Source organism: Ixodes scapularis, unplaced genomic scaffold (genome assembly GCF_016920785.2).
Source record: "Ixodes scapularis isolate PalLabHiFi unplaced genomic scaffold, ASM1692078v2 PGA_scaffold2__306_contigs__length_199485367, whole genome shotgun sequence".
Taxonomy (NCBI): Eukaryota; Metazoa; Arthropoda; class Arachnida; order Ixodida; family Ixodidae; genus Ixodes; species Ixodes scapularis.
In genome coordinates this window covers 128,937,348-128,964,320 of record NW_024609857.1, presented here as the reverse complement: position 1 = coordinate 128,964,320, position 26,973 = coordinate 128,937,348, and the positions used below count along the sequence as shown (strand labels likewise).

Sequence of the window (26,973 nt, the reverse complement as noted above, 5' to 3'; positions counted from 1 at the left end):
ATCATGTAGAAAGATGTAAGAAACGAATGCGCCGCTCAACTCTGTTTTGCTCAAACAGAGTGTGACCGCTCGGACGGCAGATTCCCGGCCCTCGGCGCTTGGCGTACGGATTATGTCGATCGTTCCGCTAGTCGCACTCCTCCACCATCATTTTGGATGAGCGTGATTGAAACATCACGTGTACCATATTTTCAGTCATCGAGAGTTACTCTAATGAAGTTATCAGGTTTGTTTCTCGCGACCACCGCCAGGGTATTATTTCCGGCTTCTGGTTGGTCACATTCGAATTTCTGAAGACGCCCTGGAACACGCCCAGCCCGCTTTCGGCCAATGACGCCTCCTCATTTGTCTCCTATACTTCCCAACGAATGGCCAAACTCTCTACATATACGGCTCTGCCCGGAACCAGCTCTTGTAGCTTCTGCCTTACTCGCACTTGAAGCAAAACGGAGAAGAGCCACGCCCAGTCGCAACGCCTGGGCATACCCTCCTTCGATACGTGTCTCAAACAAAACGTGCGAGCAAAGTGCTCACCTTGAAGTCCTCTTCGTCGAAGCCACACTGCTCCGTAGCTAGAGCTCGTAGAGAGTCCAGGTCCTGGGACCGGAACAGGCGCTCCAGCAGAAGGAAGATGAGAGGGCTCTCCTTGGACGTCTGCCATTCACAAAAACAACAGCTGTTGGTACTTTCCACTTTCTTGGTGGTTGTCGAGCGTTGCAACGGTGAAATGCATCGTAGAGCACCAAACAAAAGAGGGCGCAGAAATTTTATATGCTATTCTCACCATTACGCAAACACAAGTTTTTACAGACGGCGTTTTGTACACATAAATCCAGTCTTAGGATAATTAACAAAAAGCACAAATTAAGCTGGGCCAAAAATGATTACGGTAGGTGGGTGTCAGAAAGACAGAGGCACCAAATACATTCGAACCCGTTTATAACACGCTCTTTCAGATGCGCATATTAGTTTGAAGCGAATGTGGATGCCGGGAGTTCGAAACGAAACGTATTGACATGAAACGTGCGGTAAACACTGCAATTTGGTCGGAGACAGAAATCATTCACAAGGAGAGGAATGATGCAAAAAGATGAGTAAGGGAGGCAGTGTAGATAAAATCTTTAGGTAATTGTATGAGTAAGGCTTCGTTACAGTTCAATAAAAATTCAAAAATTTTAAATTTTGTTGTTGTTGCTTTTTGTTAGGGATGTGTGTACTGAACATTTTTGCCCCGTTTTCCCGGTTCAGTGTGTGTCATACCTTCATCGCTAACATAAGGTTTGTGGGGTTTTCTCGTTTTTTTTCTTTTAATAAAAAAAGGCTTTTCTTGTGTGAATTTTGGTTAGAATAGAAAAGGTACTGATCCTTTCGTTAAATTTTGGGGGAGATTGTAGAGTCACCTTTGCGAGTCGGCCTGAAGGCCGTTCATAGTACTACTTTGTGAATTGGAGGGTTTGGCGTTTGGACTGGTTAGAGGTTGTTCCTTTTGTGTTTGTGGGGGCTGATTGTGGGCTATATAACAAGGCGGGCTAAATAAACCTTGTAACTGAGTTTGAGACGTCGTCCTGTCCTTTTCTGTTCCTTCGACTTATGCATTAATTTCTGCCCCAGTCTCGGGTTTATTCAGCATGGTTAACATTCACCAGCTTGCCTGCACCCTTACAATATTATGTCTAAACACTAGTGCTTACGTACTTCGATGGATCGCGAAAAAAAATGTTTTATTCACGAAAACATAACCGATAATGCGCCAAATGGGTTAATAGACAAAACTGGAAACAATTCCAGTTCAACTGTTTCTTCCGCCGGAACGTTTGCTAGATTGGAGAATCTGGACTTGCCCGAAGCAGACAAAAATTGCTTCCCCTTTTCACCGAAAGCTGCGCAAAGCGCACCGATTACGAGCAAGCCATGAGCGCCTCTGCTTTAGATTTAGGGCTGGCAGTATGGCAGGCATGTTCTTGAGAGATTTTCCTTCTGTGATGCCAAAATCTAAACGAAACCAGCAGAACCATAGAGAAGCGTACCACATACTTAGTGCGACTGGAAGCAATGAAGATCACCAGTCGCGCATCCGTGCGCGTGCGTGCGTAGTAAACCCCAGCAAGAACAAGGTTCATGCTGAAGCTGGTCGAGACTGCTACTCGTAAAAAGGTCGAGTATCGGCCGTCCACGCGTCGTAATCTCAAGTCGGGGCCTCGGGCACCAGCTTGAGATTTCATTCAGTCATTCCATTGGCTCGAAAACCATCGCGCATCAACAAACAAATCTAAAGCCTTCTTTTTTCCTTTTCTTTTTTTAATAGGACAGGTGTTTGCACGTTTTTGAGGGCCGTCTTTTGTTTCAGGGTTTAATATCGTCCATAAGTTATTTGCTACAGAAGTATATTTTCCGCGGATTTTGTCTGAAATATTTGGGCGTTCGACACGCTGGACGTTTATTAGCTCTATCCGGGTTCGTTATACACGGGCGCGACTGTAGTACACTTTTTATCTGCGTGATATTTTTACCTCATTCCTAGTACTTCACATACTGGCGGCGCTCCAGACACGATGGCCATGCAGATGCCGGGCATGCTGATGCTCAGTGTTCTGACCGTCACGAATTCGGGTGTTTTATTTTTAACTTGCTTTGTTCGGTTGTGTCTTGTTTCCGCACATGTTTTTCTCTCCTACTGAAACCCCCCCACATGGAACCCTTTGGGCATCCATTGCTGTCAAGGCCCCTCTTCCACTTATGGGATTACCTTTAAAATGGCTCGCACGCCTCTTTAGCCGGGACAAGGCCTTCTGTCACCCCTTTGTCGCCAGGACAAGGCAGCCCGGGCAATCAATAAAACTACTAAAACATGTGTTCAAAAAGGCAAAATGCAGAAAAAGGCAATGAGGATCTAAACTTTGAGCAGTCATCCACAGCTAAATTATATCCGCCAAATTATCAGGTACACCTCTGCAAGTTTTCTAGCTCGTTTGTGTTTGCGAGGCTCAAACAGTTCCGTGCCAAGCCGTGAAATTCAACCTCGATAGGATATGAGCGGCCGAAAGCAAATATTCATGCAAAATCTGCTTCACTGTTTTGTGTTCTACAGTGCAATCCACTTACAACGATCATGAAACAACCCCAAAATGCAATCGTTATAACCGATTCTCCTAGTATCTGGACTAGGAACTGGTCGTTTCTAGTCTAGAATCTATATAACTGATCTTTATAAGCGGTATATTGTTCTATGCGGTATCGTTATAAGTGGGTTGCACTGTATTTATGTTTTGGCCTGGTTTCAGCTGACACACATTTGAGGCCAACAGTGAGCAGCAGAACCCAGGCTTCCCTGTAGCTGACTGACAGCACAATACAAGTATGAATATAGATTAAAAAGACACCTGTTGCATTTGTAGAGGGGAAGAACCACAGCTGTTCTTCCAGACGTAGAGATTTTGAAGTATTTGGTTCAAAATAAGGAGGCGAGTTTTTATCAAGCTCAAATCCCCTTGCTTGGCTCGAAAGGCACACGTGGCAACTGACGTTTTCATTCAGTCAGTAAGGATGGCATTTACCAGTCAGTCCGTCACTTCAGACTGACAGCACAACCTGCGTTTGTCTAAATCGAAACACATAAAAAAAAACTCAGAGCAGCGTTTAAAACAGATGGATTTCTAGATTACATTGTTTAATATACAGAAACAAAAGACGTAAACCTTCAAGCTGAAATAAGAGATTTTGGACACGCCATTCTAAAGCTATTAATACTGCTTGTTGAGATACTTTGTGGCTCTTATGAACCAACTAATCTCCGACAAGTGCCAAAGGCAATGCTGAGTGGAATTTCGCTGATTATAACAGATTAACAATCTTCCTGCTGACACATGTCCTCAAAACATGGTAGCGAGCCCCACTCCTTTTTCTGAGCATTTGTAGTTACTAATGTGCTGCGCATTCTAAGAAACTGATTTTCAGCAGAAATGCGCTCCCACTAAAAGAAAGTTTCTTTCTAAAGCAAGACGGTCAAGTTAGAGAAATTAACTTTCACGGTTTCTCTGAAATCCCACAATTCAAGTTGGTCCTCATTAGATCCACCGGAGAACCTCTAAATAACAACACTTCTGAGCCACCTGCATTATGGCAAGATAGCATTGATTTTTCGTTCTGACTTTAATATTGTAAACCGTTATGCACCACTAGACACCAATTATCATGAGTACTTGGGCTAACATTAATTTACACGTTTAGAAAAGTATAGGTTCATAAAAGCAGCATTCCATAACTTCTAGAATGATTTCCTTCATATCCTAAAAATACAAAACCTTAACCTGAATGGACGCTGATGACAAGGCCTTCTTCGTTAATTGTTAGAGGTTATATCTCTTTTTCTCGGTTTCATCCGGAAACACGAAATCCTCGTTACAGGTTGGTACAATGAAGTGACTGTTAACAGCTACAAAAATGAGCTTCCAAACGGAGTTTCCAGGGGTGTCCAAGAGTGTCCCCAGGGGTTCCAGCTTCCCTCAAATTCTTCCAGACGTCCCTCCTCCGAGTGTAGAACAAGAATAGCTGAGCCATGCATCGATGCACCATTACTCCCGCCTTTCATCTCTATGCTCCACCTCAAGAGTTCTATGCAGCGTAGCAGAGGCGAGTGCAGAAACATTGGCTTCTGTTACAAGTCCGATTTCTAAAGCATGCAGCTTTAGAAAGTGAATTTCTTGAGTGAATGCTGACACAAAAAGAAAAAAGCATTTTCCGGGGCAACATTTTCCGACCCCCGTCTTTCTTAGCACTCCTGAAAGGTCAAGAAATGCACATTATTCCGAATGATGTTGCAAAATCTTCCAAACTTTCTCTTTCCATTTTTTTTTTTTTTTTTTTTTTTTGCAAGAAGTTTGAGACAGTGGGGATGAGCTACTTGGCCCACATTTTGAAAAAGTTCTTCGAAATAAAGAACCCTGGGAACTTCTCACTAAATACGTATAGCGCAAGAGACGGCCGTGGAAACAAAAGAGACGGGACGGCACTACGTACATTTAGTACGTTGAACCAACTAGCCCACCTTAATACCCCGGTACTTGGGAATTCCGACGAGCGCAAGTTTCGGTGAACCCAGGGAGGAGCCCACCACTCACCTGGAAGAGCACGATGAGCCCGCCGTACCAGGAAGCCCTGCACAGGTAGTGGGCATAGCACTTCTCCCGCTCAGTCAGGCTCTCAAAGGCCACGTCGCAGGCCAGCTTCACGAAGGGGGTGTCATTCGGGTACACTTCGTCCGACATGGCTCCTGGAACACGAAGGTACGCACAGGTTGCGTCAGCTCTTCCAAGATCCAAGTGCAGAACAGGGGCACCAATAGGACAGCCCACCTTTAGCCTTCCACAGAAGTACCTGGAAGTCTATACTCCGTCTCACCTTAAAGGGGCACTCTAATGACGTCTTTGCATCTGACCTATTTATGTTATTCCCTCATTAGTGGTTAGGGCTACTCGGGGAACAAGTACCTAGTAGCCACAAAATATTAGCGCGTCATATTTTAGTCCGATCAGGCAAAAACAGCTCAACGTCCGCTGGCAACACCGCATTGAAAACGGCCGACCAGTGTCATCACCACTAAGCCCTTCGTGACTGGCAGTCGGCAAGAGCCGTCATCTTCATTTTCATGCAGGCTAAATAATGTGAGTTGCTCCGTAAAGCATCACTACTCTTATAAGAAGGCGTCTTTTTGAGCAAGAAAGATGGAAACGAAGAAATGTATCTTTTAAATGTGCGGAAAAAAGGAAATAAAAATAAAAAACCAAGACTCGCCTGCTTTTTAGCAGCGGAACCAGCCAAGTCAGCAAGGCACACATGCGCACTAGCACTGCTACAGCGTCGAGCAGATTGAGCGCTGCCCCGGAGTGTGTGCGCGACGCTTATTCCTGCGACTTGAATCTGCCGTGTCGTGAGCTGTTCTCACCCATCAGTATGGTGCCTCAATGTTTGGGTGTTGGGGTGCGCACAACATCCACCCGCTCGGTTGGGCGAGTCTGTACGCAGACAGCTCTTCGCACTACTGCGAGAACTTTTGTAGGCTTAACGAGACGGGATGCACTTTCACGGGGTGAGCCAGAGCTTGAAGCCCGATGATGAACCAAAGGAAGAATTTATTAGAATTCAGGTCGACCTTATGTATGAGCTAGATACGATTGTGTGCTAGTCATATCTCGCCAGCAGCCGTTCCCGCTCAAAACAACAAATGCCAAATGCAGAAGCGGTGTACAGTAAAAACAAAGATGAAGCCCAGAATATTTGTTCAAAGTGCGCAACAATTTAGAACGCATAAACGGCGTAATTTAGGGATCATCCACTCACTTCGATGTTACACATTGATCAACGTAGAAGGCTGCTGCGAAACGCGACTGCATAAAATCCGTCGAAGCCTGCCGGTGGACGCTTTGACAGACGCGCTATTGTGATCTTTTACTCCTTTTTTGTGTACTTTTATGCAACGTTTGGTAGAAAATAAATGCTTATTTGCACTTGTTATCCCCAACATTAGCCTTTTTGTCTTTTTTTCTTTCAAACCAATCATGGTGCAACTTTCTGCCCCGAATTGTTGCTTTGATCCCAATGCACTGGATTCTATGATGGGGTGCGGAGAACTGGACGACGAGCATCGTTCTATGCCGGCACGCTTTGGGTTTGCTGATGCCAAAGTATAAACAGCCCAGGCCTAAGGCTAATGACGTTCGCTTTCGAAGCCTGAACTCAGGACGGTGCAAGGAGCTTCAGCGAAGAGGCCGACGATGTGTGCACATCTTTGGCGCGGCAGCCATGAGCCTAACCCGCAGCCCATTGGCCGGCCACTTCACTCCAACCCTCCAATCATTGCATCTTTTTTTGCTGTGTCATGAACCAAAAATGTTTTAGTTCTTTTTGTACTTTTAATTTGCTTACAACTCCCATAATAATTCAAATTTCCGGAAAAACATTTATCCTTCATATTAACACATTTCATGAGGTCCGTTTTAGCACAAATTTCAAACCAGTTCAAAAATCATTACAGGGCCCCTTTAAAGGGATACTACAATATAATTTCAGCGCTTCTTTTTTTCATCTATTTGTGTTCAAAGGAGCAGTATCACATCAGACACATCAATATCTTGTTAAAAAAAAAAAAAAAGTTTGAAACAAATTAAACGAATAACAAAGAGCACCTGGTGGATGTCGCTAAAGCGTCGTTTGCAATGTCCGTCTAGAAACCTTGACAGGGAGTGACGATGACTGTCTCGCCTAGAACTATACATGCTTTGAACCTGACGTCATCCCAACAGCCCTACCGTTTGCACAGGAGAAGAGGAAAGGAACTCTCTTTTGTGTGTATCAGACATCACTATTCTCCCTCTACAAGATTATAGAAGATTAACCCATCACTCAAAATTCACACAAAAGCAGCTTTGCAGTTAGTTGGACCGTTTCAATGGCTGGAAGGACATCCTGACGTCAGCCTCACCGCAGCTTTGTTCATCCCGAGACAGACTACGTCACAATTGCGCCAGATATGATGTGCTCTCCGCTGGCTGCTCTTCGAGCGCTTGCCAGAGGCGGTCGTTTATAACAAAAAATACAGCCATCAGACTCAAAATACAAACGTGCGACTGTCGTTTACAAATATTGTGGATCATATTCAGCCTATTACTGAACACGACGGGCATATTTCGAATTTCGTTGAAGTATCCCTTCAAAGAGCAACTCCACTGAATTCCTAGAATTTCAAAATAATTAGTTATTTCGCAATAAAAAGCACTAGTAAAAGACTATGTCATTTGCTTCGAAAAAAATGGGATATATATTGTAAAACTCAATTTTAAACACGAGCAGAAATCCAATCCGAAACTTCAACTCCTTCCGGCAACTTTGGCCTCAGGCCGCCAAGAACAAGGCTATCACGTGGTACGAGATGTCGCGTGATTCTCTACGCAACAACGGGTGGGATTGGGGCGGGCATGTGCCGGGCGCAAGTGTCTTCTGCACCGCACTCTTCACCACGTTTTGGTGTCTACAACATTCGACGACGTCTGCACAACTGCGGCATAAGTCTGTGTACGTAGTGTCCATAGTATGGACAAAACTCCGAGACGATAATCACAATCGGTGAGACAACGATGGTGGTTGCGACGCAAGAGACGGCGGGACGGCTCCCCAGAAGTGCGCTGCACAGGCGCGTTATGCCAATCACGTGGACACTGCCGAGTGCCGAGAGGAAACGTGGCCAACATCACCCGTTACGCTTGCCCGGAGAAGTAAAAACAAACAAAAAGGGGCAATGATGACTATGTTTAGCTCCAATGTCGGCTACGCCCATGCCGTAGCCTCGGCTGCGCTGTTGTTTGCGCCTCAATGCGGCCGCTCGAGTCAGCCGATTTTGGCAACTTGCCGAGTTGCAAAGTTTGCCAGACCGTTTAAGAAACATTTTGACAGAACTAGGTGGTGATATTTGACTTGTGGTCTTCATAGGTGATACTGAAGAGGACTGCATTGTTTTTCCAAAAACAAAATTGAAGCAAAGTTTTTCTTTAACATGGACTAACCGTAAGGCTTGAGCTCTTTGCGCTTAATGGCACCTCGACCACACACGCTCGCAACCTTCGTGGTTAGTCCGTGTCAAGGTGAGACAAAGTATTGGGGAGGATATCCAATCGTCATGCTCTAGCAAATAAGTTAAAAAATTAGCTCATGGGAACAACAATATGAAATATTTGTTTGTGTTTCTGACATTTGGCTGGGGCTCCAGTTCAATCAGTGAAGCACCAATACAACACTCGTGTCAGTTCTTAATCGAAAAGGATGTAAAGGATTCAGTTGATGGGCCTTGCGTAGGGTAAACACCAAACTCTGTAGAAACCAAGCTGAGAAAAGCAGCCCCCGTAGTTCAATCGCCTCGCCGATAGTGGGACAATAATGATAAAAGAAAAATACAATTCCACGTTTGGGGAGCCACTGGTTTCCCTCTCATCGATAAAGGCATAAGCCGCAGACGATCCAGCCGGAGTCGTCTGCCTTCGAGCCTGCTCGCTCCGTATTGTGTCGAGGAGAGTACACCACTCTGCTAACCTACTCTCTCGTTCTCCTCCGCGAGTCTCCCGTTTTCGGGGGACCAGCGAGACTGCGCGGAACAGTTGGACATTCACTCCTCCGAGTGGACGACCATCTGTTCGAGGAGTCCTGGATTGGACCCCGGGCGACGGGTCGAGTCACAGGGGGAGCTCGTCCAACCGGCGAAGATTTAACGCTAGCGATTCCCTTGGCACTGACAGTCGGCAGTCCCTCCTCCGAGCGGACGTCCGTCTGCTGCAGTGGCGTCACAAGGGGGGTGCGGGGGGACCGACCCGGGTGCAGCACTCCGGGGGGTGTCGCGGCAGGCCACGAGGAGGTGGGGGGGGGGGTGTTGCCACGGGTCAACATCCCAGGTGCCGCTGACCCTAGTGACACCACTGGTCTGCTGAGAGCTCTTGTCTGAACTCCTGCGACGACAAGTGGCGCCGCGAGCTCGGCCCATTGGCGATGACTCCGCTCGCAATCCCATTTGGCTCTCCAGTCGGCAGGCGCTGCGGACATCTTGTGTCCACGGCTCGCTTGACCGCAGTACCTTGTTGAGGACCCCAGTTTCCCAATAAACGCTGTTGTTGGATACAGGGATCATCGCTATTGGCACGGCGTTGGCAAACCCAGCGTAGCGACCGCCCTCGTTGGTAGTCATCAGCCGTGCGGTGGAACGGGCATCGGGTTCCCCTTTGAGCACCGGTCCTTGGAAGTAAGGGTATTTAACTCCCCTACGTTAACTCGGTTGTTGAGCAAGCCAGCTTGGGTGTGCTACCAAAATATGGCTTTTCTACTTTTTTTTTTTTTTGAGCTAGTTTATTTGGCATCCCCTTGACAACCTCTATACCTAATCCTGTATTTAAAAAGAAAAAAAAATTAGGATTTGGGCAAGAGGAAGACAAGTTTTACTAATAATAACCTTTATTTGCAGGGGAAACGTTACCCCGGGTGGCCTGCAAGGCTGAGAGAAAGGCGAGAGCCCGTGCGGTCGGGGCTTATTTACGTTTGACGTCGAAGGAGAGAAAATCTAACGCGACTCGCTGCTGGTGTTTACGCGAGGCTAGAACGTCAAGAACGAATGGAGGCGGCGGCAGAGAGACAAGAGAATAAAAGGGGCAAGGAGCTCACACATTGTAGCCTACCTCCTTTCGTAAAAAAGTAATAAAACTGCCAAAGACAGCAATTTTTGTTAAAAAACGAAGAAGCATCAAGAGCGTGCCAGAGACACTTTATTCCGCCCAAATTAGCGACGTGTGCGTATGAAATAAAACAAGAAGCGTCAATATGCCAGGAATCCGCGATTAGTTTCAGATACCGATAACAAATTGGTTTCCTAGTTTGCATTTGATGCGATCGCCTGCGATCCGGTGGGAAGGCGACATCGAGCCACCAGCCCGCAGCGGGGAGTTTCATTTCTTGAGTCCGTCGATCAAAGTTCGAACTAAACGAAACCGGCGTGTTGTCATATGCATGACAGAGCAACTTCGGAGCCGGCTACTAATAGTTCCTCAGACCACGCAAACGTCACTACGAAAACGTCCCTAAACAGTTAGCGTAAATAACACGGTTTCCTTGTCATTGCACTTACCAGGAAACTTTCTTCAACGGGGAGAAACGACAATATTTACGAGATCGTGCACTGCACCGTGTCGACGTCGCCCGCTGAAAAGAATCCGAGGGTCGAGTCTGTGGTACGCATTCTTTTCTGCGTCTCGCTGTCCCACTTGTAACAATGACGTCATCGAACCAGAGTGACGTTATTTTTAATCCGCATAAGTTTACTCCATTTCACTCCAGAGCGTCCAGAGCTAAACTTATTTCAAAATTTTCAAAAACCTACCCGCAAGTTGCTCTGTTTTGCTGGCTGTCAAGTCACTCGAATGACTCGAACCGACTTATTGCCCTTATTTCGCCCAATCATAGTTAACACGACGTCGAGTAGGTGGATAGAAGTGGGTAAATATACACTTTGTATCGGGCGGTAGCTAGCGCCAGCTGTCCCAGAAAAGGTTAATTTGGTTATTGGTTTTTTCCTGGCACCTAACGAACTGCCACTTACTGGAGGTCACCGTGCTGGAGATCCTTCACCCCAAAATAAACAATTAACCCCTCATCGGCCTAAAGAATAAACAAATTCGTTGATTTTGTGTAATATCACCCTTCCCTCCACAAATTCTCGAACCTTCTTATTTTTTCTTCCTCCGTTCTTCTATTTTCGCAAGAAAATCCTAATGTTGACCAAGGCACTGCCTGCTGCCATCAGCCCAAGTATGACTTGCAAGTGACCATCTCTAGAGGGGCTCCAGCAGCTAGTACGGCACATTTAAAATGTAGGGATGATGGATGAAAAGGAACCACTATTAAGCAAAAACAGGCAGAAAACTGCAGTACGCAAGACAACCACTCTTTCCATGGAGCCAACAGCAGTCGGCTCCGCAGAAAGAGGAAAGGAGCTGACAGCGGTTACTACTTCTCCGTTTCACCATAACTTGGCAAATGGTGAAAGGGCCACAGTGAGCCAACCAGATTGTCAAAGCACGTTACTATGTATCATCGGCGAGCATTCCTCCTGTGAGGAGTTGTATACTTGGCAAAGAGCATTTGCTCTTTACCAAGCATACTCTTGAGCTCGCGCACTTGGGCGTCCATTGGTCTCTTGTCCCATATGTTGCTTCGGAACACAAGCATGTGTCAAGATGGGTGTCCCAGACTATAGCTGTCTAACGCGAAGGATGCCGTAACAATAGAAACAGCCTGGCCATTGTAGATGGCATTCAGCTCAACACGTTGGTGGCTTCCCCCGAGCATTTTCTAGTTTCCCAAACCTGCGTGGTGAAGACAAATGTGGGACTCAAAGACAATGGACTCATTACCAAGGCCTTCCGTGCCTTGGGAACAGGCATTGGGACAAGAGATCTCCCCTTGTTTTGGATGGAGGACCCGAAGCACACTCAATGCCTTGTAAACATGCAACCAGTTAAACGCTCTGGTTCAACCATAAAATAAATGAGAGTGTAGACAAACAACAGTCTTTTGACAGCTAGGGTATCGTACAACCAATCGCCAAAAGAAAGGACGGAACAAAGACCACCGGGGCGACCCTGCTGTGGCAACCAGAAGGGGTATGCGACGCATCCCTTCTCCGCTTTTGTGCACTCACGATGTCAGCTCGTTGCTCATCGCTATTCCAGATGAAACCTCATTTTTTCTTTGTTTTTACAATGATAGCTTTACGGCAACACTTTGCAGAGATTACGACCTCGTCCGTATTTGTTGCCACGTGCGCCGAAGAAGGGAGACATTTTTTTCTCTTCGCTCTTGGCGCGAGACCAGGGAAGTCGGGTTTTCCTGTCGGCCGTGCAGCGCCAAGAGAAAAAAAACTGGGAGCCCCAGCATCCCGCCAGTAACGACGTGCCAAAGAGGGAGTCTTCCTGTCGTCTGCTTGAAAGTTACTTTCAGACATTACTCGAGTTACGCAAGCTCCCACTTTGGCTATGCGTAATATTGGATGGTTTTAGAAACTTCCACCGTGTTTACCAACTTCACGAATCACTGGTGGCAGCTGTCAATGCCATCCACGACCCCAACCAGGACGGCTATGAGAATTAACCACGTCGCACCTCCGTCCTCAAATACGTGATGGTACCATAGCACCTGCATTGAGCAACCGTGCTACAGATATTGTTTTCATTTAAATTGCACATTGTGGGCAAGAAATTCAACTTTTTGTTATGCTTGCTCTTCTGTCAAAACGTATTGAGCAGTGTTTAAAGAAAAACTTTGTTTCGTAATATATCAGTGTTTTTAACCATTCTCCCACAGATAACCATAGGACACGGGCAAATGCATGCCGGTCTGGGGAGCGAACCGGACACCATGCGCGGCATGTGCTAAAAACTGGCAGTACCGGTCGGAGTTCAGACATACGGTAACCCCAACATTGAGAGAAGTAATGCCAGGTCTTGCACCCAGCTTGAGAGTAAGAGACACCAGAAAATGCTGGCATACGTACTGCACGGCCATTCAAACTCTTTTTCCTCCTGGCCGTCGTCGCCGTTTCCATTGCTCTCTAGAGAATGCACGTTCAAACTTAGCTTTGCGACGCCAGCCACTGGCTGAAAACAAACCAGAACAAAAAACAGAGGCTGTTGGCTTGCAAAACAAAAACGGCAGGGGTCTCACAAAAAAGGAAGAAGAGAGAGAGAGATGTGTTGAAAAGAAAGGGAGCCTGGAACTTAAAAAGGAAGAAAATAGCTTAATCACAGCATCAAGCATAAGAGGGACAATCTCTTTTTTTATTATTAAGAAGACAAGCAACTGACTAAAATTGTTCCAAATAGACACCACTCTACAAGCAAATCCAATCCGTGGACAAATATGAAACTGCAGTGGTGCAGTTGATGCAAGAGGTAACAAATGTGACAAAATCAGAGAACTGTGAAAAACGAATCCAAGATCTCCGATGCTAAATGCTGTGGTTGCAGATGTATGGCATGGGCCAAACAGTCCTAACCCACTTTAATTGAACTTCGAAAATCAGTTTCACATGCTCTGGCACTGTGATTTACCACTAAGGTATGGCAGTGTGGTGCATTTCTCTTGTGAAAATGTCAAAGGGAAAACATGCTCCAACCATAAGTTACAAATAAAAACCATAATTTTCATGTGGACTAACATGGAGTTCACGCTCTTACCACGCCAATGTGAAAAAAACAAAACAAATCTTGCCGTGGGCCATTGGGACGTTTGATGTAACGAAAAGAGAAAAGAAAGAGAATAAGACCAATTCGATTTTGCTCTCATGTCCTGTTTTGCCCAACAAAATACCCCAATGGCCCAAGTGCTTTACCATTTTTACTTTAAAAGGCAACCCCTGAAAAGAAGAAAAAAATGTTTTCTTTAAACAGTCTGGTTGGGACACAAGTGTCAAAAAATAAAACTTAAAGGGGCTGTGCAACAATTTTCAGACTTTGGCCAATTAACTGCGGAAATTAATCTGCGTCACCTACGGAACGAAAAGCAGAAAACCATATTTTCTTGCGAGCGCTAGTTCTTATTTTTAAAAAAGTGAAACAAATCGAAGGTCAAAGCGCCTCTCAACTCTCCACGTCGACTTTCAAGTGACGTACTCTGGGGGCTCACGTGGTTTCCCCTTGGATCCTCTCTTCAGAGACCCCCTGCCACTTCCTCCGCGATTGTCGCTTTTTAAAGGATTAGCCTCGTCGAAGGTCGCGCCACGGGGCTGACGGCGAGTGTAGCAGCGGAGGGGGACAGGTTTTTTTTACTTCCGCATATCCCCCAGAGACTCCGTCCTTTTAGTTCCCGTTACCCCAACAGGCGGCTGCAGATCGACAAATAATTTGTTTTTTGCTTTGCGATTACGCAGCAGAATAGCAGTTTTTCGAGGAAAGGCGATGCGTTTTTGGTCACTTGGGCTTGCATAAACAATATAGAAAATGCAAACTGCCAATTCTTTCAACATTAAAATCATTGCACTGCCCCTTTAAGCGAAAAAAAAAAAATTTAGAGCAATATTGACGGCGCGATACGCGATTTAGTGGGCAGTCACGTCCTTTCCACTTGTTTTCTCTCTCGGCATTTCGGGCGCGTGGACAAGAGGTAGATCGGCTTCGCCTTCACGACAGAGATGATCATTCCGGAATGACTTGTGACGTCATGGACTCTCGCACAGAATTTTAAATAAATCTCTTGCTGTCAAAATTGCTCTAAATGTTTTTTTTTTTTTTTTTTGTGGAAAATTTATATTTTGATTTGCACGTCCCAGCCAGACTGCTAAAAAAAAAAAACTTTTTTTTTCTTTTCAGGGGTCCTTTAGCTCCCTACTCAGCCATAAAAAATTTCAGTTTTTATTTTGTATTTTTTGAGCACAGTAAGTTCTTAAAGGCATACTTTAACGAAATTTGAAATATACCCGTCGTGTTCAAAAATAGGTTGAATATGACCTACAACATCTGTAAATGACAATCACACGTTTGTATTTGGAGCCTGGTGGCTCTATTTTTCGTTATAAACGGCCCACTCTGGCAAGGGCTCGGAGAAAAGCCAGCGGAGAGCACGCGACATCTAACGGAATCGTGACGTAGTTCGTCTCGAGACGAGCAAAGCCACGGCGAGGCTGACATCGAGAGGATGGTCTAGTCGTTCCAGTCACCGAAGCGGCTGCTTTTGTATGAATTTTGAGTGACGGGTTAATCTTCTATAATCTTGTAGGGGGACAATAGCTAATTCTGGAACACACAAAAGGAATTCTCCGGAAGAGGAGAGGTCCTCCTTCCTTTCTTCTCTCGTCGTGGTCGGAGGCGAGACAGTTACCGTCACTAACTTTCAAGGTTTCTAGACGGGCATTACAAACAAAGTGTTAGCAACATCCACCAGGTGCTTTTTGCTAATCATTTAATTTGTTTTAAAATTCCTTTTCGTGACTTTTTTAACAAGATATTGGTGTGTTCGATGTGATACTGCTCCTTTGAACACATAAAAACCAAAAAATAAGCTCCAAAATTTTGTTCTAGTATCCCTTTAAAGGGGCCCTGCAATCACATTTAAGCGTCTACCTTTTTTGCAGTTTCCACGTCTCTTGGGGTTCGGGCAAACCAGCGGGCACGGAGAGAGTAACTGAATATCAGTGCGTCATATTTTAACCAAACGCGGACACCTCCTCCAACTACGGGGGTGACCCGTAGTGCCGAAAGCGCACAATATGCGAGGCCTTCAGTCCTGGGATTACTACTGGTCAGAGCCGCTAAAAAACAAAATATAAGTGGTGCGAACCGTTTCAATTATTTGTGAAAGTATTTTTTATTCAGTATTTTAGATCAGAAAGGAAACAAATGCAGTTTATAAAGTACGGAAACAAGAAATGACCCGTCGACATACCCGCCACCAAGCAGTGGAAAAGGCGGCGCATACTAGAAAGGGTAGTGAGGTCAAGCGCCGTTGAGCGGCGAGCGTAGAAAGGTCCTGGATGTACAGTCGTGTGCGATATGAAGGTGAACGCCGGGCCGTTGACCGCTTCGTGCTATCAGCGCCATGACGCGGCTGTCGTGGCAGCCACGTCATGGCGCTGATAGCACGGAGCGGTCGACGGTCCGGCGTTCACCTTCATATTGTTGGCGTGTGTACGCGGCAGCGCTATACGGGCTCGAGGATCCGATTGGTTCCGAGCGTTCCTGTGGTAAAGTACTACCGAATCGCCGGTGTGGCGATATGTTCTACTAAGAACTGAAGAGCCAGGACAGTAAACGTCTTTACTTCATGATGGCGGATGCCGAACCGCCGCTCGCGCGCTCGGCTCCAGACGAGTGTGTGTTGTCGTCGTCGTCTAGTCTCAGTTCCCATCATATCTTCCCCCTTAAAAAGAAGACTGGAAGGGCTGAACCTTTTTTCTCTCTCGAGTCGAGCGCCGTGGAAGTGGCACAGGAGTTGAGAGGGGCTGGTTCTGGTTTGTTGAGGGACTTTTAGATGAACTTGGGTTTGCGGGAATTGAATCAGTGGGATTCGGGCCCGGCAATGGGTCCAGCCCTCGTTCAGCTAGAGCTCCGTCGCAGGGAACCTTGCTCTCTGATGTAGGTGTGAGTGGCGCCTCTGGGTCAGTCCATTCCGGAAACCCAAGTGGGTCTTCTGTGTGCCGCTGGCGAACTTGGTCAAGATGGCGACGCACCAGGTCCGAATTGGTTTGTATCGTCACCATGCGTGAGCCTTCTGCGCTCTTGACGATTCCCGGCAGCCACTTTGGACCCTTACCAAAGTTTCGGAAGAATATCTTTCTGCCCGGTTTAAAAAATGGCGGAGTGGGCTGACTCCCGCCCTGTGCAGTCAGCTCTGACCTCTTGTCCGGAAAGCACGTGTCCAAACGTGACCGGATCTGGTATCCCAAAAGTAACTGGGATGGAGACTTGCCCGAAGTCACAGGCGTGCGCCGATGATTGAGAAGCAGTCGACACAACTTGACGTCCAGTGTGGACCCGCTTGTCTTCTTCAAGGCATCCTTAACAGTACGTACGGCTCGTTCGGCGAGGCCGTTCGATTGTGGATGATAGGGGGCCGTGCGGTAGTGCTCCACGTGGTTCCTCTTTAGGAACTGAGAGAACTCTTCACTTGTAAATGGTGTACCATTATCCGCGACGACAGTCCGTGGGATTCCAAAACGGCTGAAAAGCTCCCGAAGCTGTCGGATTGTGGAATCCGACGTTGCATGATTGGTAGCTGTAGCTTCAATCCACTTCGAGTATGCGTCGATGACAATCAGGATCATCTTTCCTTCGACGGGCCCGGCATAATCCAAGTGTAACCTCGACCAGGGTTCACCGGTCACCGGCCAATCGACAGGTTTCTGCGCTGCTGGCATAGAAGCCGCTTGAATACATGTCTCACATCTCTGGGTGAGGTCTACGATAGCCGAGTCCAATGAGGGCCACCAGAACTTTGAGCGAGCAACCGTCTTCATGGCCGACGCACCTTGGTGGGTCTCGTGGAGGAGCTTGAGGACAGCTTCGCGAGCCTTTTTTGGAACAACGACTCGGTTTCCCCAGTACAGCAAGCTGTGATGCACCGAAAGCTCGTCTTTCCTGCTCCAGAAAGGTCGAAGCCCCTCTTGCTCCATCAATAGCTTCCGCGGCCATCCGCGCTGGATATAACTGATGACGCTACGCAACGTCTTGTCTTCCGCGGTCATCTGTGCCACCTGTTTCGCTGACACCAAGCCGTTATCCAGCTCCTCCAAGGAAGCAATTATTTCAGGAAGATCCTCCTCTTGTAGTTCCTGCGAATCCGCTTGAAGGGGAAGTCTACTCATGGCATCGGCATTGGCGTTGCTTGTCCCTGGCCGGTACTCGATGCGATAGCTGTATCCACCCAGGATGATGGCCCACCGTTGAATTCTAGCCGCAGCCATCGTCGGCACGGCCTTGTCATGATGAAAGAGACCTACCAAGGGCTTGTGATCTGTAACCAGAGTGAACTCCCTACCCAACAAGTAGTCCTTAAACTTCGTGACAGCGAACACCAATGCCAAGGCTTCTCGTTCCAGTTGGGAGTAGTTCTTCTCAGCACTCGTCAGTGTCCGAGAACGAAAACCGACAGGCTTCACTTCGCTTCCACAACGGTGGGAAAGGACGGCACCAATTCCATGTGGTGAAGCGTCACATTCAAGAAGCAAGGGCTTCGTTGGGTCATAGTGAGCTAACATGTTGGACTCACTCAGGATTGTTTTTGCTCGTTGAAACGCCCTGTCTTCATCTGTTCCCCAATGCCATTTTACTCCCTTTTGCAACAGTGCGTACAAGGGGGACAACAATGTTGCCATGTTTTGCACAAACCAGTTATAATAAGTTATGAGGCCCAGGAACGAGCGAAGCTCGCTGACGTTCGTTGGTGCTGGGGCATGCTGGAGGGCCTCCAGGTTCTTGCCGGTTGGATGCAGCCCTTTTGTGTCAATCCTGTGTCCAAGGTAGATAACTTCTGCTTTCCGGAAGCAACATTTCTCCTTGTTCAGTTTGACTCCGTTATCACGGAGAACTTGCAGTACCTGACGTAGCCTTTCACCGCTGTCCCCCTTCTTTTCCGCTACCAGGACATCATCCAAGTACACTTGAACTCCAGAAATGCCTTGTAACAAGGTCTCCATTCTCCTCTGGAAGATTGAAGGGGCCGACGCAACACCAAAAGGTAGCCGGTTGTAGCAATATAGGCCCTTGTGCGTGTTGATCACCGTCAACTTCTTGGACTCCTCGTCTAATGGAATTTGGTTATAGGCTTCGCGAAGGTCCAGCGTACTGAAAAGGTCACCGCCATTCAGTGATGCGAAAATGTCCTCAATCAGTGGTAACGGGTACTGCTCCGTTGGACAAGCCTTGTTCAAGGTGAGTTTAAAATCCCCGCAGAGCCTGATACAGCCGTTTTTCTTAACGACCGGCACGACTGGGGTTGCCCATTCAGAATGGGTAACAGGAGAGAGGATACCGTTCTCCACCAGGCGGTCGATCTCGTCGGTAACCTTCTGTCGTAGCCCGTACGCCACAGGTCTGGCCTTCCAGAACTTTGGTGTCGCTCCTGGGTTCACGTGCAAATGTATTTCCGGTCCTTTGATGAGACCCAAACCCGGTTGAAAAAGTTCTTGGTATTCTGCCAATACCTGATTCAAGTCTCCATGTTGCTCTGTCTTCAAGGACAACAGCTGAGTTGGAAGAAGGCAGAAGGCTCGAATCACGTCACGGCCAACCAGACTTGGTCCGTTACATCCCAAAACCGTTAACTCGGCTTTTTTTTTTACGTCCTTCATAACTGACCGTCAAGCTCAACTTCCCGATGATTGGCACCCTACCGAGGTAGCATGACAGACTTAACGTGGTTTCTTGCAACCGAGGCCACCTTGCTTTGTTTTCTTCATATACCCTTTTTGGAATGACGCAGACCGGGGAGCCGGTGTCCAGTTCCATGAGTAGGTCAACACCCCCCCACGTGAACAACCGTCGGACCGGCGCAATTAGGTTCAACGTGTCCTCTCGCTGCGGTCGTGGAAAAAGGCTGTCAATGCCACAGTCGTCATCAGATTCTGTTCCAGCAAAGGCGTTGGCCCCTGCACGCGACGTAGTCTCGCGTGAAGTGCAACGCTGGGCAACATGTCCAATCTTCCCACATCGAAAACAAGTCTTCTTCCGAAACCCGCAGTCCTTAGGGAGGTGTGAAGTTCTCCCGCAACGGTAGCAGGCCTCCGATGCTATCACCTTCTCTTGGATCCTGCCACGACTTCGGGTTTGAGAGGTCTTGGTCCCTCTCGCGGTTATCTTCTGGAGTTCTCCCTCTGGCTTCACCATTTGTGTGGCATCTTTTGTCGCTGCTTCTGCAGCAACTGCCATGTCCACCGCCGACTCCAGCGTCAGGTCCCGGCGTGCCAAGAGAGTCTGCTGTAGCTTCTCCTTACGCAGCCCACACACTAGCCGGTCCCGTAGCATGCGGTCGAGCATCGACCCAAAGTTGCATTTATCCGCGATGCGCCGCAGCTCCACCAGGAAATCGTGAACTGTCTCATTTTCTCCTTGTCGGCGGCTGAAGAAACGGAAGCTCTCCGCTATCTCATTTGGCTTCGGCGTGAAGTAGTTATCAAGGTGCTTGACAGTTTCGTCGTAGCTCAGCTCGGATACTTGTAATGGCGCGCAACTTGCCGACAACACCCGAATAGCTTTGGTTCCTAACGCAGAGACTAGAAGCGCACGCTTCTGAGGCGCCGACGTGATCTTATTCCCCTCGAAGTAGGCTTCGACTCTAATGAAATAAGAGTCCCACCTGTCTGTAGCCTCGTTGAAGGGCGGAACGTTGTACGCCATCCTTGCTGAGATGACCGGTGGTGACCCGCCGATCAGGGGACCGTTTCCAGCGTGGGTGTCCGTGTTCCTCGTCGCCAATGTGGTAAAGTACTACCGAATCGCCGGTGTGGCGATATGTTCTACTAAGAACTGAAGAGCCAGGACAGTAAACGTCTTTACTTCATGATGGCGGATGCCGAACCGCCGCTCGCGCGCTCGGCTCCAGACGAGTGTGTGTTGTCGTCGTCGTCTAGTCTCAGTTCCCATCAGTTCCGAAGGCTCGGAACGCATTTGTTTGGCTGGCGATTTGGCCATTTGGCGGTATGGCAGCGCGAAGTGGCTCCCGTTCTGAACTGATCTTTACCACGTGTTTGCTGTCGTTTGTGGCCAATGAAGTGTCATGCCAAATTAGTCTTTAATCGCGCAGCAAATGCAATGCGAGCTGCCCTGGCCACCCGCTTCATACAGCCTATCCAGAACATGCTTTAATGGCGCCCTTTTGAGCCCTCGACACGGAGTGCGGCAGCTGTGAGCGCTCACCGAGCTCAATACCCCTCCTCTAGTTCACGGCCACTCAAGCCACGACCAACGTCATGAAGGAGATTATTTTTTACTTGTTTTTGTAATTTTAATTTGCCTATAACTTCTAAAATAAAGCAAAATTCGAGAAAAGAAAAGTTTCCTTAAGTTACTACGTTCAGTGCGCTCAGGTTCAGTGCAAATTAAAAACCAGTCAAAAAGTTGTTACATGGCCCCTTTAATTCAACATTTTCACCAGAAAAATGCACCACTCAACCATACTTTCACCCAAAATTACAATGTTGAAGCATACGAAATAGATTTTTAAGATTCATTGAAAGTGGGTTAAATCAGTTCAGTCTTTGCAAGGATCCCAAAGGCCATCGTACATGCTTCGTTGTCAAACAGCTTTCCAAAATGCTTTCAGTGCTTATACTGCTATGGCATAACTCTTGAAATCTCTTATTTTCTTTCCTCTTCAAACAAGAGTAATATAAGCTTCACGGCTTACTTCTTTATGGATACAAAATGCTGCTCTAGCATTTATACATAAAGTCACAAAATTCTACTGCCACAAAGTTGAGAACCATCTGAATAGAAGCCATTAGAATTGTCTTTAGTGTTCTTTTAGAGTAAGGGACCAACACCAAAGTCATCAGTTTAGAGTTGGCCGCAATCACTTATAAAAATAATAGCCAGCTTGGCTATCTGGCTGTTGTCTATCGTAATGGCCAGAATATTTAATATACCACACAAAAGCTTTGGAACAGTGAAAGGCAACCAGCCGATACTGCGAAAAATGTGTGAATACACTTAAAAATGTGCGAACACACTTCCCAGCTTCCATCATTCCAAAAAAACATGCTAACCACCACCAAGATGCCACAAGAGCCACATCTTTTCTTTGCCATGCACACCCCCTTTAACAGTGCACCAACTGAAAATTCTTATATTCTAGGGGGAATATGGAGTCCATTGTAGTGTTGGGACAACACTACTACGCTGCAAAATGAGATATGCGTTCACGCCCCGTGCAAGTACTCACACTCCGTCCCTCAAATACATCTGAAGTGACCATGGTGCACCCATGCAAAAAGCAACGAATAGTACCCGCTTGAAAAGTGGGACAGCCCACACAAGTCACCTTCTTTGTGCAGAAGAAGTGCCTTATCAGTGAACAAGGGCAAGGCATTAATGCAGCAATCAGAAAAGGAATACTATGGTCTGTCGCAGGAGCAGGACAAGAACCTCCCACAAAGCACCCTGTCTGCCACAATTATTGGTTTCTTCCTCTCCAGCATTAGCTCTGCTAAAGTGCAGAGAGCAGAAAGCTTTCTGGGAAAAGCTCGTCCCGCTTTTCTTGATGTGCAACGGACTATAAGGTGCTCGTAGATGTAAATTATGGTACAGACATTGATGCTCATATGTGAAACGTGAAGGCCATATGAGCATCGTTATCAATTTAGTGGTAAAGATCGAGCATATACACCAACTCATGTTTACAAACAAACCGGAGCGCCCCTAGCGGACGTCACCGGCGCCGCGCATGCGCCGTGGATGGTGGGCAAGAAGCCCGCCGTCGCCCATAAACAAACCATTGAATTGCGTTGTTGTCGGCGTCGGTGGGAGTCCCCGTGCTCTTTTTCGCGTTGGAATTGTTGATTCTACGTCCTCCTAACAATGTCTGACTACTTGAGCGGCTTCAGCAAAACTATCGAGGCAAAACTTTGCGTGAATAATGTGACTTGCGGCGATTCATTTCACGTGGACGCCGCAGAATGGGCGCTAAAGCCTGACTCCCACGTCGAGATTCTGCTCGCTATTTTCAGTCGCGACGTCGCTCGGACTGCAAAAGTGTCCGAGCGAGCCGCTGTCGTTTGAACGAGCCGCTTACGTTTACGAGCCGCTGTCGTTTGAACGAACTGACGACAAAAAGCAGCCAAGTTTTGAAAGAGCAGACGACAGTTGGAACGCACGCGCAATGGAGTACGGGCAAGCACCGCGTCCCGCGTCAACAAACCATTCGAATGTCACGTTGTCGGCGTCTGTGTGAGTCTGCATACTCTTTTTCGCGTTGGAGTTGTCGATTCTACGTCCTCATCGCAATGTCTTACCACTTTAATCGCCTGAGCGAAATCATCAAGGCTCATTACGCTGCTAAACTTTGCATAAATAATTTGACGTGCGGCGATGTATTTGCATGACCGCCGCAGAATGGACGTACAAAACCATGATGAGACTCTTCTAGCTATTTTCGGTCGCGACGACCCTCGTGCTGCAAAAGTGTAGAAGGTAGCGGCGATGATCGACGTCGATACTGAAAATCGGAAGCGGGAACAGACAAAGCGTAACAAGTAGGTGATGGCCACCGGTACCAATGATCAACATCTTGTATCTACTGCTTACACCGAGCCTACTTAAGTCTTTTGAGGCCTGCAATTACTTCTTATTGCAATCACCGGGTCAAAGTTTGGTCTAAGGGCCGCTTTTGTTTGAACGAGCAGACGACAAAAAGCAGACAACTTTGAAAGAGCAGACGAAAGTTCGAACGATCAGGCGGCCGTGTGAATTTGAAGACGCACTGAATCCGTGGGTGGTCCAGACAACTTGGGGGTTTTCTCTCGGTCATGTTGGAACAAAGCAAATACATCTGGTGACCACAAATTGTGGCCCGCACACGCAATCGTAGTTCGACAGCGTCAGGTTTGCCCTTTTCACGGCTGCTATCGACGTTCTCGGACGAACGGAGGGTGCAAAAACACATGAAAACTGATCTTCAAACCTTCCCAGACTCTCTTTGTAAAGCCCCCATCGCAGCATTTTGACGAGAAGGCAGGATTTTTGTCTCGTTTCTTCCAAAGGAACACAGGAATGCATGTCTGGCACGACGACTTCTGCCCACCGCCCCAGACCGGAAGTGCGTCCGGCGCGCCACCACCGCGGCGTGACGTAGGACAGTTGAGTTGGTGTATATTGTTGCTTCCTGATTAAATACTATCATCCGATCCTTCAGTTTAAAATAAATGAAAGTCTAAGAAAAAATACCCAGCAGTATCAAGTGCAGTTTCCCAACAAATTTTAAGAGCATTTAACTCTGCACTGCATTCTTTCTTTTAAGAAAACAAAACCCCAAAATTGAGAAGACCCCAAACCAAGTGTCGTAGGCATATCGCATCTGTGCCTCCTAAAGAATAATGATACAGGTCTATTAAAAAAAAAAACTGAGGCAAGCAAGCAAAAGTGAAGGAAATAAAAAAAAAAAGAATGTCACGACACTGATTTCATCACCATTAGGCTTTATTTCTCTCTCAGAGACCTAGGTGACAGTACAAGAGCCTTCTACAAACAATACAAGAAAAAAAAAAAAAGAGAAGGGGCCAACGCAGCACCGCAATCCAAGCAGACGGCACAACCAGGTCCCATCCGGACCTTGGCACGGCTAGACTAGAACCCCTTACTGTAGAGCCACTCCTTTACCTCTTCCTCGAGGCACCCTTTGAAGCCGACATAACTGCCCAGTTCGTGGACTTGGGACAAGACCTCTTTCCCACAGAGCCCTTCCAAGTGCTTCTTCAGGTCGTTGTGCAGGGCCTGGAAATAACGACAGGGAAGGGGACGCTCAGCCAGACTCACCCCCAAACCCTCACTGCTGCAAGAAGATGGGCACAAAGTTATACCTGGTGACACACTGAGAAGAACAAACAGTCACCCGTGGCAGAAAGACGAACGACGTGAAATATCGGGTGGGCGATAGATCGGGGGTGCGAGTTCGTTCGAGGTTGTACGGCAAGTTTATGTTGCTAGCTACAGTTCGCAGGTGCACTGCCACATGTGTGGCTACTTCTGGTCTGATATGTCTGTTTTTGGTGCGAGACATCAGGGATGAAACATAGTTGTATGAAGTGTCTTGGTTAGGGGTGTGTGAATAGTGGTTCCAATCGAATAGCGCAGTGTCATTAATAGCTTCAACGTTGTATGGACAGCCGGCACGTTGTGTCTTTCCTTTTCACTGCAAAAGCTATGAATTATGCAACGCTATTCGATTCAAACTCCTATTTGTGCACCCCTAACATTCTCACAAGTAGAGATACTAATTTATAATAAAACAACACACGAACTGTATTTTATTGGGTAATGTTCGCGGGCCCTTAATTTTCGCGAAAGCGAATTGAAAAATTTGCGGTATGTAAAGGCCCGCGAAAATTTTCGTCCTTAAGGGTTTCAATGCAGGAGTCTGGAATTTGCAAAATTTAATGGCCAAAATTATGTGCTCTGTGACCGATTCGCGAAATATAGGGGCCGTAAAAATAAAGGGTTTTACAATAGTTCAAAATGTTTAAAATTTTCACAGGGAAGGTTTTCTGGAGTCCCTTGCAATTCCTTCCAGTCAGAACGTTGCTAGAGTCAACGACAGGCTACGAACAGCAGGAAGGTTCTTTTAGTGTCCCACTTCAAGCGCAAGTTTCATGGTACATTCAATAAGACTTCTGCATCTTGTAGTAGCGAGCTTTGGGCGAGCATGCGCAGCAAAGTCTTGACAAAAGGCGATGAGCGCATGCTGGAGGCTGGGCATTCGATAGAGACGCCATGTGTTTCTTGTCCCGTCAGTGAATACAGGGCTTTAGTAACACGACAGACAATAACTGTTATAAAAAATTTTCTTATTCAATATAAAAAAGACAAAAAGACTTGTTCGGGGAAAGAGTACCTTAGAAATAATTGTACTTCAACCCCGGTGAATTTTCAAAAAGTATACATTTTAGAATGAATAACTGTACCCTATTGAGTACATATATGAAGTGTCTTTTCCAACCCTGCTGTCATGACCGCTATCCCTGTTTTGGCAATAACTTCACCTTCCTGCTGCAGCCAAAGCTTCTGTGGCACTGTTTTGCCACGCGTCGAGACCAAACACGAGAAAGCGGCGGAAGCGCAAGAGCCAACAGACGTGGCGAGGACCCCCCGAGCAGGTTGCCTTCACTTACCCACAAGTCGCCCTCGACGTTCCTCACCCTCGTGATGAACCGGGGACCTCGGATCTCCGAGTGGACGTACACGGGGAGGAGGTGGTTCCGAGAGCGCCTCACGAAGTAAGGCAGCGGCGGCGCCTCAGCTGCGAAAGAGAAGAGCAGAGCCATCTTTGCAAGACGAGCCATACCGACAAGTGCAAGGAGCAAAACACTGGGAAGGAAATCGGCGAGCGAATGCAATCGACTGGAGGGGAGTATGTCTTGCACGACAACATTCAAACGTGGCAACAATCACAAAATGTCCGGAAGAAAACTCTGCTCGACGGAGAAAGGCAATGGAGGTCGTAGCCCGGCAAGCATGAGAGAACATTGCCAGAATCTACAATGAATGGAAGTTGTACCGAATTTTAAAACCTCTATGCAACTGAATGTTTCATGAAAGAGTATGGCTTCAAGATCAACTTAGCTAACCCATCGCATCGGTTACGGGCCCTCCCTGTAAAGTGTGAGTTTTCAAACTGCTCCTAGGCATTGTTGGAGTCATGGGACACTGTAACCTCACTGAGTCACCCAACGTCATGATGCCATGTGACATTGTGAGGTCCCTATTAGCCCCGAAAGCGAACACAAGCGTCGCTGCGGTCGCCGCGCCCTGATTGGGTGAGGTCTATTGTGACGTCAGGGGAAGTGCTCCGCTTCGCGATCTCGCATCCGGCACGCTTCCCTAACCCCGTTTCCTGGTTTGCGATCATGCTGACCTACTGATTAGTGCTGCAATGCAGATCCTGAAAAGAAGCCAGTATCAGGTTTCACCACCCGAATATATCGATGTTAAAGAGAACATGGACAATTAAACTAAGGATGGTAAAGGCACCGACAATGTCGGCCGTTATGTGCCGCAAGCACTTCGAGGAGCGGGACTTTGTTTTCCTGCTGCAAAAGATGTTGGGCTAGGCCGTCACTGACATGCTTCCATACCTTTCTAAAAGTGTTTGTCACTTTTACCTTTATAATTAGGCTACAAATCCCGAAAGCTATCGGTGGAGGCTATTCTGCCGATGGACCTCCCTGTCAATCCAGACGGCACAAGTCGA

General features: G+C 47.2%; 1 protein-coding gene across 2 annotated transcripts in view; it reads right to left on the bottom strand.

Annotated features, from left to right (window-relative positions):
• The window catches only part of LOC8038814 (dipeptidyl peptidase 3), a 103,240-nt gene that overhangs the window by 59,812 nt on the left and 16,455 nt on the right, over window positions 1-26,973 (bottom strand). The window contains exons 3-7 of one of the 2 annotated variants that reach the window (XM_040500182.2): window positions 25,895-26,022; window positions 24,387-24,500; window positions 13,079-13,181; window positions 5,118-5,269; window positions 535-654 (exon numbers count right to left, since the gene is read on the bottom strand). In XM_040500182.2, coding sequence (XP_040356116.2) covers window positions 535-654; window positions 5,118-5,269; window positions 13,079-13,181; window positions 24,387-24,500; window positions 25,895-26,022 — 617 coding nt within the window. Of the gene's footprint in view, window positions 1-534; window positions 655-5,117; window positions 5,270-10,654; window positions 10,783-13,078; window positions 13,182-24,386; window positions 24,501-25,894; window positions 26,023-26,973 lie in introns of those variants that run through there. The other variant, XM_040208092.3, reaches the window with a different exon arrangement.